Source organism: Apium graveolens, chromosome 4 (assembly GCF_009905375.1).
Source record: "Apium graveolens cultivar Ventura chromosome 4, ASM990537v1, whole genome shotgun sequence".
NCBI lineage: Eukaryota > Viridiplantae > Streptophyta > Magnoliopsida > Apiales > Apiaceae > Apium > Apium graveolens.
The window spans coordinates 67797974-67815910 of record NC_133650.1 but is presented as its reverse complement, the minus strand read 5'-3'; the positions used below and the strand labels follow the sequence as shown (position 1 = coordinate 67815910).

The window sequence follows — 17937 nt, the reverse complement described above, 5'->3', positions numbered from 1 at the left end:
TCTTTCTCCTCTTATCCTATCCATCTCTTTCTCTCCAAACCCAAAACCCCTTGACAAAAAAATGACTTGTTCAACTGCAACTACTTCATCACTCATCAAGTCTCTTACTTTATCAATACCCACTTCTTGTTCTTCTCTATCATCTCCATTCAAATCTTCATTTCCGTGTTTTCCTTCTAAACCGCTCACATTTACTCACTTATCTTCTTCTTGGGCCTCTCTTAAACCCAAGATTTCTAGGTCTGTTTTGGTACCATTTGTTGCACAGACTTCTGATTGGGCCCAAGAAAGTGGGCCCATTGATGGGGTTGAGTCTGAAATTGATGTAATTACGGAAGATGTTGGGCTTTTAGATGTTGGTGGTGAAGAAGTGGAGGGTTCTTATGGGGAGCCACCTGAGGATGCTAAGATCTTTGTGGGTAATTTGCCTTATGATTGTGATAGTGAACAATTGGCTAACCTTTTTGGACAAGCTGGTGTTGTTGAGATTGCTGAGGTATTAACTTTCTTGCTTTCTTTGAAGCTCTTGTTCGAGTGTGTGTTAGAGTGTATGTGCTTTCTTTTTTAATACCATGTTTATGTTATTATGTATGAAAGTTTCGAAATTTATGTAAGGAGGAGGTGGCGCATTCCTGATTCTTTTTATATAGGGTTATGAAATTGTTTGTTCTTGTTGTTTTGATGGATATGAGGTGGTTTTAAACTAATTTGTGTTGGTAAAATGAGTTATATTAAATTGATGGAAATAAAATGAGCTCGTATCGGATTTTGTTGCTAAAATATGTTGTAGTTGAACTTGCAATGGAAAAGTAAGCCATTGATAGAGAAGGGATATATGCAAGAGGTAATGCCAATAATAAATTTAGTATTACAAGACTACAAGCTATACTGACTTTTTGATTGCTTAATTGTGTCTGAGATATGTTACATCGACGTCCGTCACTAATGTTTGTCTTAGAGAAAAAAGAAAGGCAGGACTTGAATTAAAATTGTGAGTAAGATATGTAACAATAGGCTATATAAAATTATTGATCATCTGTTGTTGTTTTGAAGTGTGAATTGAATATCTGTATTGATGTTACTGTACACTAAGTTTCATAAATTTGAATGTGTTTATTTGCATTAGGTAATTTACAATAGACAAACTGACCAAAGTCGAGGATTTGGGTTTGTGACAATGAGTACCGTGGAAGAAGCTGAGAAGGCTGTGGAGATGTTCAGCCAACATGTAAGTATTTTCTTGATAGTTATCCTTCTACCCTGTTTGCAATCTTCAACAGTTTTTGGTCTTTTAGTTTGAACTGTTATGGAGTTGAATTGTAACGGTGATAGATTGCACTCTCAAAAATTCTAAATATTGTCTTATTACTGAAATTTACCTCACTGCAGGAAATCCAGTACTTAACTGTTGTTTAAATCTCTTAATTAAGTCCATCTTTTAAATTTTAACCGTTAAAACTAAGATGGAGTAACTTTTACCCTATAACTGTGTATAAGTTACATAAAAATATGGTAAAAGTTGTAAACACTAAACAAAGAGAAGTAAATTTGTCTTAATAAATGAGTACAAAAGTATAATTAGGCTTTTAAATATAAACCAAATTTCGTTTTGTACCTTTTGGTTTGTACCCTATTGCGCGAACCTTTCCACTTATGTACCTCATCGAGGCCCTGCACTGAATGAATCGAGATACACCAAAATATTCACTTAGTACTAACATGATGTAAGTTTTAGCGTGCGGTTAAAGTTGATATACACAAAATGGTGAAAGAGTATCACCATAATTTCAGTGGTGAAGTGTCCCACAGAAGCTTCCCAAAGTTTTACAGTTTTTAGATGCCCAATTTTTCACAATCCTTTTTTTTTAATTTACTCTTTTAGCATTCTGGACTCATCTTGTTACTTTTTATTTACATGTTTGTTCTGATTACATTCCATGTTATATATGGAAGTGATCTGTGCCACAGCTTACACATGATATGGTTGTACATATTCTGCAATTACCATTGAAACCAAACTATATTATGTTGTGTGTATAAATACTTGATTATGAGAAACACATAGTGTCTGTGTCTTCTACATAGAAACTGCATGAAAACATTATTTTCCTTAATTGAATTTCAAAAAAGGAGTTAACTGAATTTGGCACAAAAAAGAGTATAGATAGTTTTAGAGCTCTTGTGATCAACTTAATATGTAATGAGATTTCAGATTAACTTGCTTCACAAGTTCCAATGTGAAAACATTCGTGTCTTGCCATATACAGCGTCTTTTATTCCTTACTAGTTCCAGCTCCAGCATATGTGTCAAATTCCTTTTATATATTTTAATTGTTAGATGGGGTACCTTTGAATATTGAATTTTAAGAGCTAAAATTTTGTTGCAGGATCTGAATGGAAGGGTTCTGACTGTAAATAAGGCCGCTCCTAGAGGTTCTCCTCCTGAAAGACCTCCTAGAGTGTTGGAATCTTCCTACAGAATATATGTGGGTAACCTACCATGGGATGTCGATAGTGCTCGCCTGGAGCAGCTTTTTAGCGAACACGGTAAGGTTCTTGATGCCAGGGTCGTTTCTGATCGAGAGACTGGGCGTTCACGTGGATTTGGATTTGTAACAATGGCCAGTGAGACAGAACTGAATGATGCCATTGCAGCTCTTGATGGACAGGTAAATACTTCATGTTGGTCCAGCTAAACTTTTTGCACTCTGCATCCCCTTGGTTTGACGTTATTGCAATTAGATTTAATTGGTTTTAGTTTATACACTTTGCATCCTACAATTTCTGCTCATGAACAATTTGCACCCCTTTCTCAGTTTTCCGTTAACTTTGACCTTTTGTAATACTCAAAAGGAGGGTGTTTTAGTCAAAAAATAATATATTAATAAGTTATTGAAATTTTGAATTTTTTTAAAATAGTTATCTAATTAGCATGTGAGAATAAAGTTCCTGATGTAACTTAGTGAGCTGCAAGTTTGGAAACATTTATTATAATTATGTGGAAACATTTATCATACTATGATGTAATTTTGATGTAATTTATGTGGAAATATTTATCATAATTTTTTGAAATATTTATTGTAGACTTTTTTTTGAGATGTTTTCCTAGTACATGTTCTTTGTTGAATATATTATTTTGTTTTTTGTTTATTAATTGGTATTATTGGTTTATTAGTGACCAAAATACCCTTTATTTACTACTAATTTAGACTCAAAATTAATGGAAAATTGTAAAAAGTGGTGGGAATTTTTGCATGTTTTAAATTCATAGGATGAGAAGTGTATTTATTAAAAGTAACGGTGTTAAAGGGATGCTAAGTGCAAATAACAAGTTAAATGGTGCAAACTTGTCAATTGTCACTATTTTGACGCTGATATCGAGCCTTTAAGAAGTGAAGTAGATAAACTCACCTATATCTCTAAGACTCTTCACTAATGTAATTTGCAATGCAGAGTTTGGATGGAAGAGCAATCCGGGTTAATGTTGCAGAAGAACGTCCACGAAGGTTCTAGTTAGCTTGACTTGATTTTCTTCTCATATGAAATGATGTGCTTCATCCGTGGTACATTATGTTTTTTTTCCTCTTCTTTTTAGTAATTTGTTCTGATGAGAAGGACATTTTATAGCGAGTGTAGGAGTATTAAAGTTATCCCTTTTCCATATGACCATTCTTAATATTTTATTTTTTCTTCTCATTATAATGGTTATGTTTTGCATTTGGGGGTATCTTTTAATTCCATTATTGCCAATAGACTTTTGACGGTGGTATTTTCCACATCCTAGGTTGATTTCATAATCAATTAACAGAATTATAAATGGTGGAGGTAATTTCCGTGGACAACATCTCACCATTGTTTCAGTCTATACGTATATTAATATGACTATTGTTGGAATGTACAAGAATTTTAGCCAATCAAGTCTACTGAAAGACAAGGGTCATGGCCTCATAAGTAAGCTCTTAACTCAGTAACTTGATGATACAATATCATTGTTGGACCTTAAACTTAAATTGCCTGGCCCAGTATCCCAAGGAAAAAAGATAAAATTTTCTGGCAGTGGTTGTTGGATATGAAAGGCGCAGTTGCTAATGCTTAAAATTTATATTCCTAGAGCGGGTAATTTTGATTTGGTTCTAGTAATGAATGGTTAAGGCACAGGTAAATTGCATTAGTCTTCAGTAAAAGAATTGGCTATTCCTGCCTATAATTACTTGTGTATTACTACTAGCTCAACATGATTGGTGATAATTTCTGAATATAAAATTAGTAGCTGTGCGCAGGATGAGCTACATTAAATAATAGAGTCAGTTGCATTTTGGTCTGGTGGCCACAGTTTACGTCCAATTTTAAGATAATGGCTATAGTTTTAAATTTACAATTCGGTGACCAAACTTTCTACGGAGTTTCAAAAAATGGTTATACTCTAATTTTTATAAATCGGTGTCTACATTTTATAATTAGGGCCGTAATTCGAGCCGAGCTTTTTTGAGCTCGACTCGATTAACTCGGCTCGACTCGAACTCGTTATCGAGCTCGAGCTCGAACAAGATTTTAGGCTCGATTAAAAACTCGAGCCGAGTCGAGTTTTTTTGAACTCGAGCTCGATTCGATGAACTCGAACTCGGTTAATTTTTTATATTTTATTAATATTTTTATTTTTTATATATGTTATTACTTATGTTATTAATATTACTTATATTTTTCTATATTTTTATTTTTTTCCATTAGTGTAACTTGATGCTATTTTTATTTGTTATTTACATGATTAATGATATTTTATTTACTTATATTATTAATATGACTTATGTCTTTCTATATTTGTTATTTACATGATTGATATTTTGAACTGAATTAGATTTGTATTGCAACAATTATTAATATTTTATAGAAAAATAAGAATTTATTAATTTGAAAGAGTAAAACAAAAAAGAATCAAGTTGGAGTTGAAGCCAGTAAAATTGTTATCGAGTTTTGTTTGATTTTATTTTAAAATAAAAAGGATAGTTACGAATTTTACATCAAATAATCTATTCAATATAGGGTTTCTATTTTTTTTTAAATCATGAATCTATAGAATATTACTTTATTTTAAATTCAAAAGTTATCATTTATTTCAAAATCTAACGGTCCTTTATAGTAATAATGTATTACTACTATATTGATATTTTATTATAAATTTGATTCATACTTTTGATAGTTGTCTAAATTCTAATTGAGATGTCAACTAATTATATCTAAATTTACAATTTAGTGATAAGTTAATAGGTATATTATACAACTATGATATAAATTACACCAAAAAAAGTTTTATTATGATGTATTGCTATTAATTAAAATTATTATTTTTATAACTGTTATTTATTAATGATTCAATCTCTATTGCGTACTTTTGTTTTAAAAAAGATAAAAGTTACTTTTCTCCCCCAAGTCCCGACAATAATAAAATTATTAGTTTACTTTATTTATCATATATATAAAATATACAATATAGAAAAATAATTACATTTTTAAGAAATATGAAGATAGAGTTAAACAAAATTAATAAAATAGATGATTTGAAAAATTATACTAACAAAGGTGTTGTTATTTGTTTTCCAAGTTTATACATGTATTTGAATATGTTGTTAGATTTATCTCAGAACACATGTATGTTATTTTGAACATTTATTTATTGTTATTAATAGTGAATCTAATGTTTTTAAATTATAAGTCAAAATTTTAAAAAAGAAATATTTTTACGAAGGTAAAAGTAAAACTCGAATAACTCGATAAGAACCCGATAACTCGAAAACATGTTAAAAACTCGATAAACTCGTAGGCTCGATAAACTCGATAAGGACTCGATAACTCGAAAATATGTAAAAAAAACTCTATAAACTCGAAAACTCGTTAAACTCGAAAACTCGTTAAAAAACTCGTTAAGTCCGAAAACTCGCGAACTGCTCGAACTCGGCTCGTGTATTACCCGAGCCGAGCTCGAACACACAATTCATGCTCGATTATTTTCAGGCTCGACTCGACTCGATAAAAAAAAGCTCGAACTCGACTGTAAAAAACTCGAACTCGGCTCGACTCGGCTCGAATTACAGCCTGAGTTTGCAAAAATTTTATACTGATTTTAAAAAGGTGGTCGTGATTTAATTATTTCACAGATATAAAAATATAATAATAGGAACAAATATTTAGTTAATAATTAAAAAAATGATTTTGATAACACGTAATTAAATACAGAGATATTTGTTATAAACTCTAAATAATTGTTCCGACTGGAACTTGAAATACTAGACAAAACCAAATCAAACGTACCCAGTATATCCCGTAAAAGCAGGGTAATGATGTACGCAGCCTTTCCCTCATTCAAAAGAACGAATACGCTGTTTCCCAGAAGACCCCCGATTTGTGTGTGAACATGTGTAAATATAGAATATAACTATAAAAAGATATAATACGCAATACCGAATAGTGACTGTTTGTAGTCATTTTTATCCCACATAAAAACACTTTTGATATCTTCAACCCAATCTTACTTAAGAACACTCGCAGAACTTCTAATATATAAATCAAATAACTCCCTGTTCAAAAAAGAAAAGAAAAAATGATTAGTGCCAATAATGTATGAAACCCAGAATACAATAATAATAGAAGTAAGTACCTTAATATAATGAACAAACTGTCATTATATGTCACTAACACTGTATGCTACTAACACCTCAAAATTCAGGATCAATCTATCCCATAAGTTAATTAAACACTCTAATTCGACACCTCCAAGACCTTCTATTAATATTATATCCCTCTGAAGGTTTAAACAATGCAAATCTAGTGAAAATAGGTTATCCCAAGTTATTCTCGGTCTTCCTTTCCTTCTCACACCCGGCAACACTAAACCTTCAACTCTCCGCATTGGAGACGTTATACGCCTCCTCCGAACGTGTCCAAACCATCACAGTCTATCTTTCCTTACTTTTTTTTTATTATAGATGCAACTCTTAATTGCCTTCTGAAAAAACCCTTCGGCAATCTATCTAACAAGGTGCGACCACAAATCCAACGCAACATCCTCATTTCCGCTACCTCCAGGCGTTGTTCTTGGGCCTTCGTTACCGCCCAACATTCCTCCCCATACAATAAAGCTGGTCTAATCGCCATTCGATAAAATCTTCCTTTTACTTTTAAAGGAATTTTTTTATCACACAGTACTCCTGAAGCAACCCTCCACTTTAACCATCCAGATTAGATACGATGAGTAACATCGACATTTATCTTACCATCTTTATGAATCATAGATCCCAAATACTTGAAACTTTCTTTCGGAACTAATAAATGCTCTCCGATTCTAACATCAACCCCCTCTTCATCCGGTTCGTTACTAAAATTACACCACATGTATTCAATTTTTGAATGACTAATACGCAAGCCCGAAGTCTCTAATGTAACTCTCCATTGTTCTAATTTCTCATTAATCTCCGACTTTTTCTCATTAATAATAACTATGTCATCCGCAAAAAGTATACACCACGGTACAACATCCTGGATTCCTCTAGTGAGTACATCTATAATTATTGCGAATAAAAATGGACTTAATGATGATCCTTGATGAAGTCCTATCTTGACCGGATAATATTGAGTATCACCCACAGGTGTCTTGACACAAGTCAATACTTGAGAATACATTTGTTGAATTGCCCTCACATATATCCAGGACACAGTTTTACTGTCCAAACTTGTCCAAATTATGTTGCGCGAAACACTATCATAAGTTTTTTACAAATCTACAAACACCATGTGCAGGTTCGTCCTACGTTCCCTATATTTCTCCATTAAACACCTAAGAAGATGAATCGCCTCTGTTGTCGACCTTCCAGGCATGAAACCAAATTAATTTTCTGACACTGTAACCTTGCTTCTAAGCCTAATTTCAATCACTCGCTCCCATATTTCATAGTATGACTTAAAAGTTTAATACCACAAAAATTACTACAATTCTGCGCATCACCCTTATTCTTGTAAATTGGAATAGCCATACTAAGCTTCCACTCATGTGGTATCTTACCAATTCGAAAATAAGATTGAAGAGTTGAGTCAACCACCGCTCCCCTCCTTACCTAAACACCACCATACCTCTATTGGTATTTCTTCTGGACCAGTGGCTTTACCTTTACCCATCTTCCTTAATGCCAACTAAATTTCTTCACTATTTATAGGTTGTATATTAGAATCGCAATGCGATTGACGAACTGATTCCCACTCAATCTCTTCTCCACTTATACGAGACTCGTTAAAAAACTGTCTGAAATAGTGATATCATCTACATTTAATATCATCATCCTTAACTAACACGTGCATTTTCATCCTTAATAAATCTGACAAATCCCGAATCTCGTTGTCTCCTTTCTCGAGCCTTTGCTAGTTTATAAATTAATTTGCTCCTTTATTTGTAAAAAGGCCTATATACATTTCTTCATATGCCTTATTCTTCGCCTCCACCACAACCCTTTTTGCTAGACATTTTGTTTCCTTATAGAGAATTTTCTTTGTATCAAATTCCTCTTGTTCATTGCAGCATATAAGCTCCTTAAAGCGTGCTTGTTTAACTTATACTCGCTCTTGCACATCCTCATTCCACCACCAAGTCTCTTTTTTATCATGAATTTTTTTGAGGTGATTCCTAACACATCTTTAACCACACCCCTAATTAAAGAAGTCAAATGATTCCATATTTGGTTTACATCATCCCCAACAAAACTTCTTTGTTCCAAACCAATTCTTTCCTTGAAAATCCGTACTCTTTCACCCTTCAGATTTTTTCATAAAATACGCGGCGTCATCTCCTGAATACCTATTGTTATCTTTCTCCTCATGAAAATATCCATTACCAACAAATGATGTTGTGTAGCACACATCTCATCTGGAATCACTTTACAATCTTTATAAATTTTTTGTTGCGTCTTCTCGTAAGAAAATAATCTATTTGCGTGCTACAATCTTCACTCTTAAAATTAACTAAATAAGCATCCCTATTTTTGAAACAAAAATTAACTATTACTAATTCATGAGCTAATGCAAATTCTAAAAGAGTACACTCATCTTCATTCCTTATACCATATCCAAAACCCCCATGAGTACCAACAAATCCATCGGAATGCTCGCCAATATGGCCATTAAAATCACCCCCGATATATAAAATTTGATCACTAGGTATTGTACTAACTAAATCATCCAGAAGAGTTTTTTCTCCTCATCTCCCAAACCAACATGCGGAGCGTAGCACTAAAAATATTAACAACCATAACATCTACAACTAGTTTAATCATCATCACCCTATCATTAAATGGAATCACCTCCATTACATTATTCCTCAATTTTGTACTTAACATAATACCAACACCATTCTTATTGGTTACAACACCTAAATACCATAGTTTAAATCCATCGGTTTTCTTTGTCTTAGCACCCTTTCACTTAGTCTCTTGCACACAAATTGCATCAACATGTCTTTTTTCCAACCCATCGACAAGTTCCAAAAACTTCCCGGTAAAAGTGCCTACATTCAAAGAACCTACCCTAAAGATAAAATCAACGACCTCTCTATTCATCCCTCTACTCTCCAAAACACCGCTACTAGAAGTTGTCATCAATGAAATTACACCACTTACAAGAACAAAAAAAACACTAAATAAACACAATAAATGACATTAGGTTTGAATGACTCGATTTAAATCATAATCTTACGGATATCTGAAAATTGATTTCAATTCGAATTTCATACTATTTTTACTTTTAAAAATTAATTATCTTTCATCAATATATGTTTTTAAAATTTAAAATTAATATTTTTCACGTATATCAGTAACTTCATTTTTTAATATATTAAATTATTAAGATAAAATTACCTTTTTTTGTAACTCATATCGATTTATAAAAATTAAAATATAACCACTTTTTTCACGTATATTTTTCTTTTTGCATGTCCCATTTCAAAAATTAAGAATTTATCAAATTTTAGGAGTGTACAAATACCAAACATGTTTTTCACTTTTAAGACTGCAGGTCACTTGCAGTTCTGATAATTAAAATAATTTGGATATGGGGTTGTGCAGGGTTTTTAAAAACTATATTTTATAATTTAAGTCGAATTTTTTTATATAAGTGATATAATTATCGTAAGTTAAAAATTATTTAGATGTTTGTATAATTTTACTTATAAAATGGTTATGTGTTTGTTAAATTATACTCCCTCCGTCCCTCCCAAATGTTTACATTTGGGTGGGGCGCGGAGTTTAAGAAAAATGATAAAGTAGTGGAGAAAAGTTGAAAAAGTGAGTAAAGTAGTGGGACCGATTAATATTATATGTATAAATTGGGTATAGTGGAGGAAAGTAGTGGATGTAATTAATTTAAAAATTATAAAAACTTTACTATTTTTGGAAAATTTTGAAATGTAAACAATTGGAAGGGACATCCCAAAAAGGAAAGTGTAAACAAATGGGAGGGACAGAGGGAGTAACCTATAAGTTATAATTTTATTAAAAATTTCAAAATTTAATATATGATTTAATATCTTTAATTGAATATAAAATTTAAAAGATACTACCTCCGTCTCTCCCAATTGTTATCATTTCTGAAAGAATTTCCGACACATATTTTAAGATGAATAGAAAGTATACTTCTATAACTTTTAAAAAAAAAAAATTCTTTTTCTGAATAAAAATATAATGTTTAAACTTTTATTGAGAAAAATAAATTTTTTTAAAAAAAATTAAAGAACAATACTTTCTCTTCATCTTAAAATGCGTGGCGGACACTCCCAGTAGAAACGATCACAATTGGGAGAGACAGAGAGAGTAAAATTTTAAACATGAATATTTAAATAAAATTACTAAAAATATAAGAGATAATTATATTTTCCGCCCCTCAACTTTTACCCAAATTCAATATTAATACCCATTCTCCAAAATTGCAGTTTGCTATCCTAACTTTCAATTCGGATGCAACATGAATCCCTGGATAATTACAACTAAAATAATGAGAGAAAATAGAAATTTTAATATAAAATTAATTAACTTTTTAGTTATAATTCGAAAAAAACTAAAATTATTTATTTTAATGAATCCTCTCCCTTAAGTACACACTAAATAAGAATAATGTCAAACAATTATAAAAAGTGATGCAGCGAATTTATCACTAAAATAGCGAATTTATCACTAAAATTTATTATACGATTAAAATTTATATTTAATATATATTTTTAAAAAATAAATTTTGTGGAATTTTAACTTTTGGAATTAACACCATAAAATAAAAATGAAATTCAAATTAGTAGTATGAGTCGAAAATTCAAAAATATGAAATATATATATATATAATTCAATTTCTAATATTTTTTGAAATATGTAAAATATTTGTTAATTAATTTTTCAAGCTGAAATTCCTAGTTTGTCCCTGGCTTATAAATGAAATCAGACAAAATGAGTGTTATTTGTATGGGGTTTCAAAAAAAAGAGATGCAAACTCCAATTTATGCAAATATATATACAATATTAAATTTGGAATAAAATTTAGGGATGTAAAATATAATTATCTCAAAATAAAAATAACTATATTTACGTAATATGAGCAATATAATAAAGTCAAAATATATAATAGAACATAATAAAGTCAGAATAATTTAATAATTAAATTGGGGATATAAAATATGCAGGTTATAAGCAAACTACGGGCAACATATTTCAAATAATAAATTCAAAAATTATGTAAATATAATATAAATGAAGTAAATGTAATAACTAGGATCAATACATTTTAAATAATAAACCCTAAAATTTTGTAAATATAATATAAGATGAAGTAAATGTACGAGAAATAAATGTGCATACAAAATTTATAAGCATGTGCTACCATCAAATAAATTACTTAGTCGACCCAATTTATAAGTTGAATTTACAGTTTACCCAATCAATTTATAAGCTAAAGTTCAATGTTAGTAATAACTCATTTTTTTTCAATTTATTTTATTTTTTTGCTTTTTTATTAATTTTAATTTTAAAATATATATTTATAAATATTATTTAAATTTGAAATTTACGAATTAAGATAGTTATATTTAAAAATTATTTATTTTAATTCATTTAAGTAAAATAAATATTTAACAAATAAGTAAATTATCCAAATTTTATAAGTTACTTATTTTAATATTTTTTAAACGAACACACGAGGGTAAAAGGATAAAAGAATGGGCGGAAAGAGAATGAACGACTATATAAGCAAAATGAAGAAAGCTAAATGATAGGAATCCTAACCTTCATATTTACCCTTGAAAATGGGCCAGATAAATTTTATATAATCATTTGCCAAACAGTAGGCGGCAGCATTAAATGAGCATTTAGCCCATATAAGGTGAAATACCCTCCTCCTAAACATGCTAGTATTCAGTTTTAGTATACAGACTATTCAGATATATGCCTATAATTAATTTTTACAATCTCAACATTATATTGGTGGTATATTTCTGAATAATTAGTAGCTGTGCGCATTGCCAAGGTGTTGGCTTTTCTCTTTGCATGTGCAATGCTTTAAAATGCAAATACTGAACAGGTTACAATGCTCAGGTATTCATGTTCGCTTAAAAATATCAGAAGCGGGTCGTAAATGGTGCAATGCAGAATTCTGCAGCTTCAGCACACGCGATTTCACAAAATAGAGGAGTTTCTGCAGAAATATAAAAAAAGCATAAGATATGTGATTACTATGACCTGAAAGAGAGGAAAGCATCTGTAAACAAAAAAAGATGAAGAAAGGAATAAGTATGGTACCATTCATATCTTCCTTTATTTGTGTTGTTTTCTTGTTTCTATATCACTTTATAACGGGATCAGAACAATGTTACACTATGTTTGGCACGCAAATATAAATAATTTATAGCAATATAAGAACCCTCACTTTTAAATGCTTCATGAAACGATGTTGGATGATACACTTATAAGTTTCAGAACTGCATATATAGACATGAAACACGTTCGAGGAATAAGTATGGTACAATGATATCTTCCTTTATCTGTGTTGTTTTGTTGTTTCTATATCACTTTATTAAGGGATCAGAACAATGCTACACTACAAATCAGTCTGACAGCAGTAAATATAGACATATTCTTTGTAAAAGGTAGATGTTTAAGTTTCAAGCTATTATTTTTTTTATGCAAATGAGCCACATTGACCGTACAAATTATAAAGATGAGGGCGGAATCGAATCTTTGACTCACCGTACACAAGTCCTCGGGCTCCGCTAATGTTGTTTGCTCCATCTGTCTGGCTTCCTAACTCGCGAATGCTTCTGATTGTAATTAATTAGCTGGTTTTTCTGCAAAGAAAATGTTTCATAAATTATGTAAATTAATTGAGTACAGACTCAGCCAAAACATGAACACTTGAACTCTCAGTATGTTGATAGATTGACATTTCACTACACTTCAAGGGATAAACTATTCGTTCAATGTTATGGTGGCCAAAAAAAAAAATAGAACCCCTCAACATGGACTTGGCTCCGAAGAATAGGTCACAGTGATAAACAAGCTTACTGACTACTAATTGCGAAACTCCTTATATGTTGAAAACTAAGTTGAAAAAGAATGAAGGTACTGATGGGGTATACAGCGTGACCACAACAGAAGACAGGCTTCTTACTAACGTTGGAAATTATTTAATTTTGATAACAAGGTAGGTATCCTATCTTTATTCCATAGGTATGTGTCACTCGAATGTAGTATATATAAAGTAGTCACCTTCCTTGTAGAATCAAGAACTATCAATTAAATCATATACTTGTTATTTCAACTGATTACAATGAGCAACATCAAACAGTTGGTCCCACCACCTGCAGCGACAAATGCATCAAGTTTACAACCATTGAATAATCCCATGTCTTCTGTCCAGCAGCCAAGCAGTACGATGCAGCAGGGGAGTACTATGGCCAATATGCAAGCTACCGCGAACGCTCTCAACAAAATGCAGCAAGGTAATACTATGGCCAATTTGCAGGCGGCCGCCAATACTGTGGCCAATATGCAGCAGCAGCAGCAGCAACAGCAACAGCAACAACAACAGCAGCAGCAACAGATTGGCAATGCAATGACCGCTATGCAGCCAGCTGGGAATGCTTTGGCCACTACGTATCCAACAAATACAATGACCAACATGTATCCAGGGAACACTGTGGCTAATTTTCTTCCAGGCAATCTTATGGCAAGCAGTGTGCAGCCAATTGGGAATGCTTTGACTGGTAGGCAGCCTATGAATTCTATGTTTAATCTGCAAAATCTGATCAAAGGTGACCGTAACATGTTCATGTCTTCGGATGACAATGTGATGATGAGGCAAATATATGCCACTCATACTCCTGATGGCAGAATATTTAATGTCAAGCCACTACTCTATATTGTTTCGGATATTTTGTCCTACACTCATTTGAGTAGCCCTCTGGATGCTACCAATTCACATGTAATGTTATATATTGCAGTTACTATCTTTATTTTACATACAGACTGCTAACCAAGATTATGTATAAAATGGCAGTCTAATTTAAATTGTTACTTCATGCAGGGTGCACATATGGATGACAAAACACACCAAACTGATGTGATCACCACCATTGAAGCTCTGTCTCACCTAATTGATCGAATTTCTTGCGAGGTAGTATACATGTTGTACATTATCTACTATGTAGAAATACAATTTACGAGGACATAGTGACCAATTTATTGACTGCTATATATGTAATTTACCAAGTACTATATTATTCAGCTCAAAAGTGCATAATGTGTATATAACCAAGCCATAGATGTGACGATGTCATATCTTATAGTAAATTCTTAAGCATAAACTTAAACATTTTCCAGATATCAATCAAGTGTTTGAGTGGGTCAGACGGACATGTGACAACAGTTTCAATACTACACATGGTCTCAAATTATCCATGGGATGCAAAACTAGTACTAGCCCTAGCAGCATTTGCTTTCAGCTATGGAGAATTCTGGCTGCTTGCTCAGCTGTACTCATCAAATCAACTTGCAAGATCAATGGCCATACTTAAGCAGGTTCCGCTTATTATGGAGCACTCGGGTTCTCTTCAGCATCGGTTTGATGCAGTTAACAGTCTCCTCAGTTCGGTCATGGATTTAACGAGATCCATTATTGCTTTGGAGGAGTTACCAAGCATGTATATTGCGAAAGATGTGCCTCCATTTTCCACTGCCATTGAAACTATCCCCACTGCAGTATACTGGAGCGTCAGGAGTGTCATTGCTTGTGCAACTACCATTAGTTACCTGACTAGCATGGGCCATGAGTATGTTCTTTTTTAGTACTTAACTTGATGACTAAACTTTCATACTTAACGTATAACACGTTGTATCTATCTAATTATTATCTTAACTTCATTTCATTAGGAACACGATATCAATGACAGAGCTATCATGGGAACTGTCCACACTTGCTCAGAGGATAAAGCAGATACATGAGCATCTCAAGAGGAATTTAGATATCTGCTACCTACACATAGGTTTTCTATATATGATTTTACTAGATGCGACATACAAAAAAATAAACACTCTGTTTAATTTATGACCTTTGTTTATGTCGCAATGATAGGCGCATGAACTGATGTTTTAATGTTTGTAGATGAGAAGATGAGAGCTGCAGCCTATGAGTCATTGAAGCATTTGTTTGACGTGACTCACATCGACAATATGAAAGTTCTCAGAGCACTGATTTACCCCAGGGATGATATACAGCCTTTAGTTGAAGGTTCTTCTAAGAGAAGGGTATGAATACGAAAAATAATATATCAATTAGATGTACTTGTATCCTCCTTGAGTAAATTGTAACATGAGAATATATATTATTGACCTCAAACATATGGAAACGGTATATACACCATACAGGTTCACCTGGATGTACTTAGGAGGAAGAATGTCTTGCTACTGATATCTGGCCTAGACATTTCCCCAGATGAGCTCTCTATTCTTGAACAAATTTATAGTGAATCCCGTATGCATGGAACGAGAATGGAGAGCCTGTATGAGTTAGTCTGGATTCCAGTCGTGGATCTTTCTCATGTTATCCACTACGGAACCACACCTGGGCACTATGAAACCACCACCACTGGACCATACGAAACCACAACTGGACCATATGGAACCACCACTGGAGCATACGGGACGGCCACTGAGACAATGCCAATGCAAAAGCATACTAGTACCCTGCCAGAAGATCACAGCCTGCAGTCAAGTGGTTCTAAGCCAATTTCTCTTTTGACATCAAGAAATATGATGGATCCTCAAAACCATTCCACTGTGTTTAAGCAGCACTGGACTGATCGTATGCAGAAGCGTTTTGACGAGCTTACATCGACAATGCCATGGTACTCTGTGTACCATCCATCAATTATTGATCAGGCAGTTGTTAGGTTTATGAAGGAGAGGTGGCACTTCAGGAAGAAGCCTATATTGGTTGTTCTTGATCCCCAAGGAAAGGAGTTGAGCCCTAATGCTCTTCATATGATGTGGATATGGGGAACTACTGCATTTCCTTTCACAAGCTCCAGAGAACAGGCTCTTTGGAGGGATGAGACTTGGAGGCTTGAATTGCTTGTCAGTGGCATGGATCCAATCATCTACAATGATTGGGTGAGCTTTAAATGACTATAATTCACTTTCATTATATCTTCTCTTGTTTTCAATTTTTTGGCTAATAATCACATTTGCTTGGTCATAGATAAGAGACAACAAGTTCATTATTCTGTATGGAGGAGAGGACATTGAATGGATCAGAAGATTCACAAACACAGCACGGGCTGTGGCACAAGCTGCTGGAGTTCAACTTGAAATGGCATATGTGGGAAAGAGCACAAAGAGGGAAATGGTCCGGAAGGCAATGTCAACAATCACCGTGGAGAAGCTTAGCTACTGCTGGCAAGACCCCACAATGATATGGTTCTTTTGGGCAAGACTAGAAAGCATGTTGTTTTCAAAGATTCAAGTGAAGAAGATAGATGACCATCTTGATCCATTGATGCAGGAAATCAAGAAACTGCTGAGTTATGACAAGAGTGGATGTTGGGCAATGTTATGCAAAGGATCATATATTGTAACTAGTGGACATGCTCAAACTGTGTTGAGCGCATTCCTAGAATATGATTCATGGAAAGAATATGTTCCACTTAATGGCTTTGATGTTTCATACAAAGAATATCATGATAAGCTCCATGTTGCGAACGTGCCATGTTGCAGATTCGAGTTTTTGACTACTGCTGGAAGAATTCCAGATGGCATGACATGCCCGGAGCCAGGTTGTCTCCGCCATATGGAGAAGTATAGCACTTTCCTCTGTTGCCATGATGAAAATTCCTTAAACCTACCCTATTAGACGCAACAAGGTCTCTTTTAACTTCCCCTCTCTCAACAAAGTGCCTTGGCTACTGAATTAAAAGAGAACCTACCATATGCTACCTCGGTTTTTTCTCTCTTTTTCTGGTTTGTGTTCAAGTTTATGGCAGTAACTGCCTGTCATTCTATGTTTTAAGTGTGAGATTACTGTGAGAGTGTGTCAATGTGTTGCTGCTCAGGTACACTGAGAATATAACCATCAATACATAAATAAACAAATGTTTTACTTTGTAATAACATTCTGATCCAGTTTGATTTGATTAAAATAAATTTATTTCTTGAATTTTCCGTTTCTTTCTTGGTAAATTTAGTAAGAAAATCTTGTTAAATAAATGAAATGCTTCGATATGATAATTAACATACGCAAGCTATGTGACGCCTAAACAAATTGGTTCAATTTCCAGCAGATATTTGTCAAAAATCCAAGCAAAAATAAGACCTTACACCGGTCCACAGGACCACAACTACATTAAAATCACTTGCCAGGTTAGTGTATTCA

The 17937-nt window shown here is 33.0% G+C and overlaps 2 protein-coding genes across 2 annotated transcripts; both read left to right on the top strand.

Moving 5' to 3' along the window:
* Positions 1–3717, top strand: LOC141718037 (28 kDa ribonucleoprotein, chloroplastic-like). Its single transcript, XM_074520373.1, has 4 exons — positions 1–496; positions 1127–1228; positions 2388–2669; positions 3454–3717. The coding sequence occupies exons 1-4, from the start codon at positions 62–64 to the stop codon at positions 3511–3513; spliced, it is 879 nt and encodes a 292-aa protein (XP_074376474.1). The 5' UTR covers positions 1–61; the 3' UTR covers positions 3514–3717.
* A 10074-nt stretch (positions 3718–13791) lies between these two features.
* Positions 13792–17721, top strand: LOC141718036 (protein SIEVE ELEMENT OCCLUSION B-like). Its single transcript, XM_074520372.1, has 7 exons — positions 13792–14493; positions 14596–14685; positions 14892–15340; positions 15441–15553; positions 15673–15815; positions 15936–16679; positions 16768–17721. The coding sequence occupies exons 1-7, from the start codon at positions 13840–13842 to the stop codon at positions 17416–17418; spliced, it is 2844 nt and encodes a 947-aa protein (XP_074376473.1). The 5' UTR covers positions 13792–13839; the 3' UTR covers positions 17419–17721.
* Positions 17722–17937: the final 216 nt, after the last annotated feature.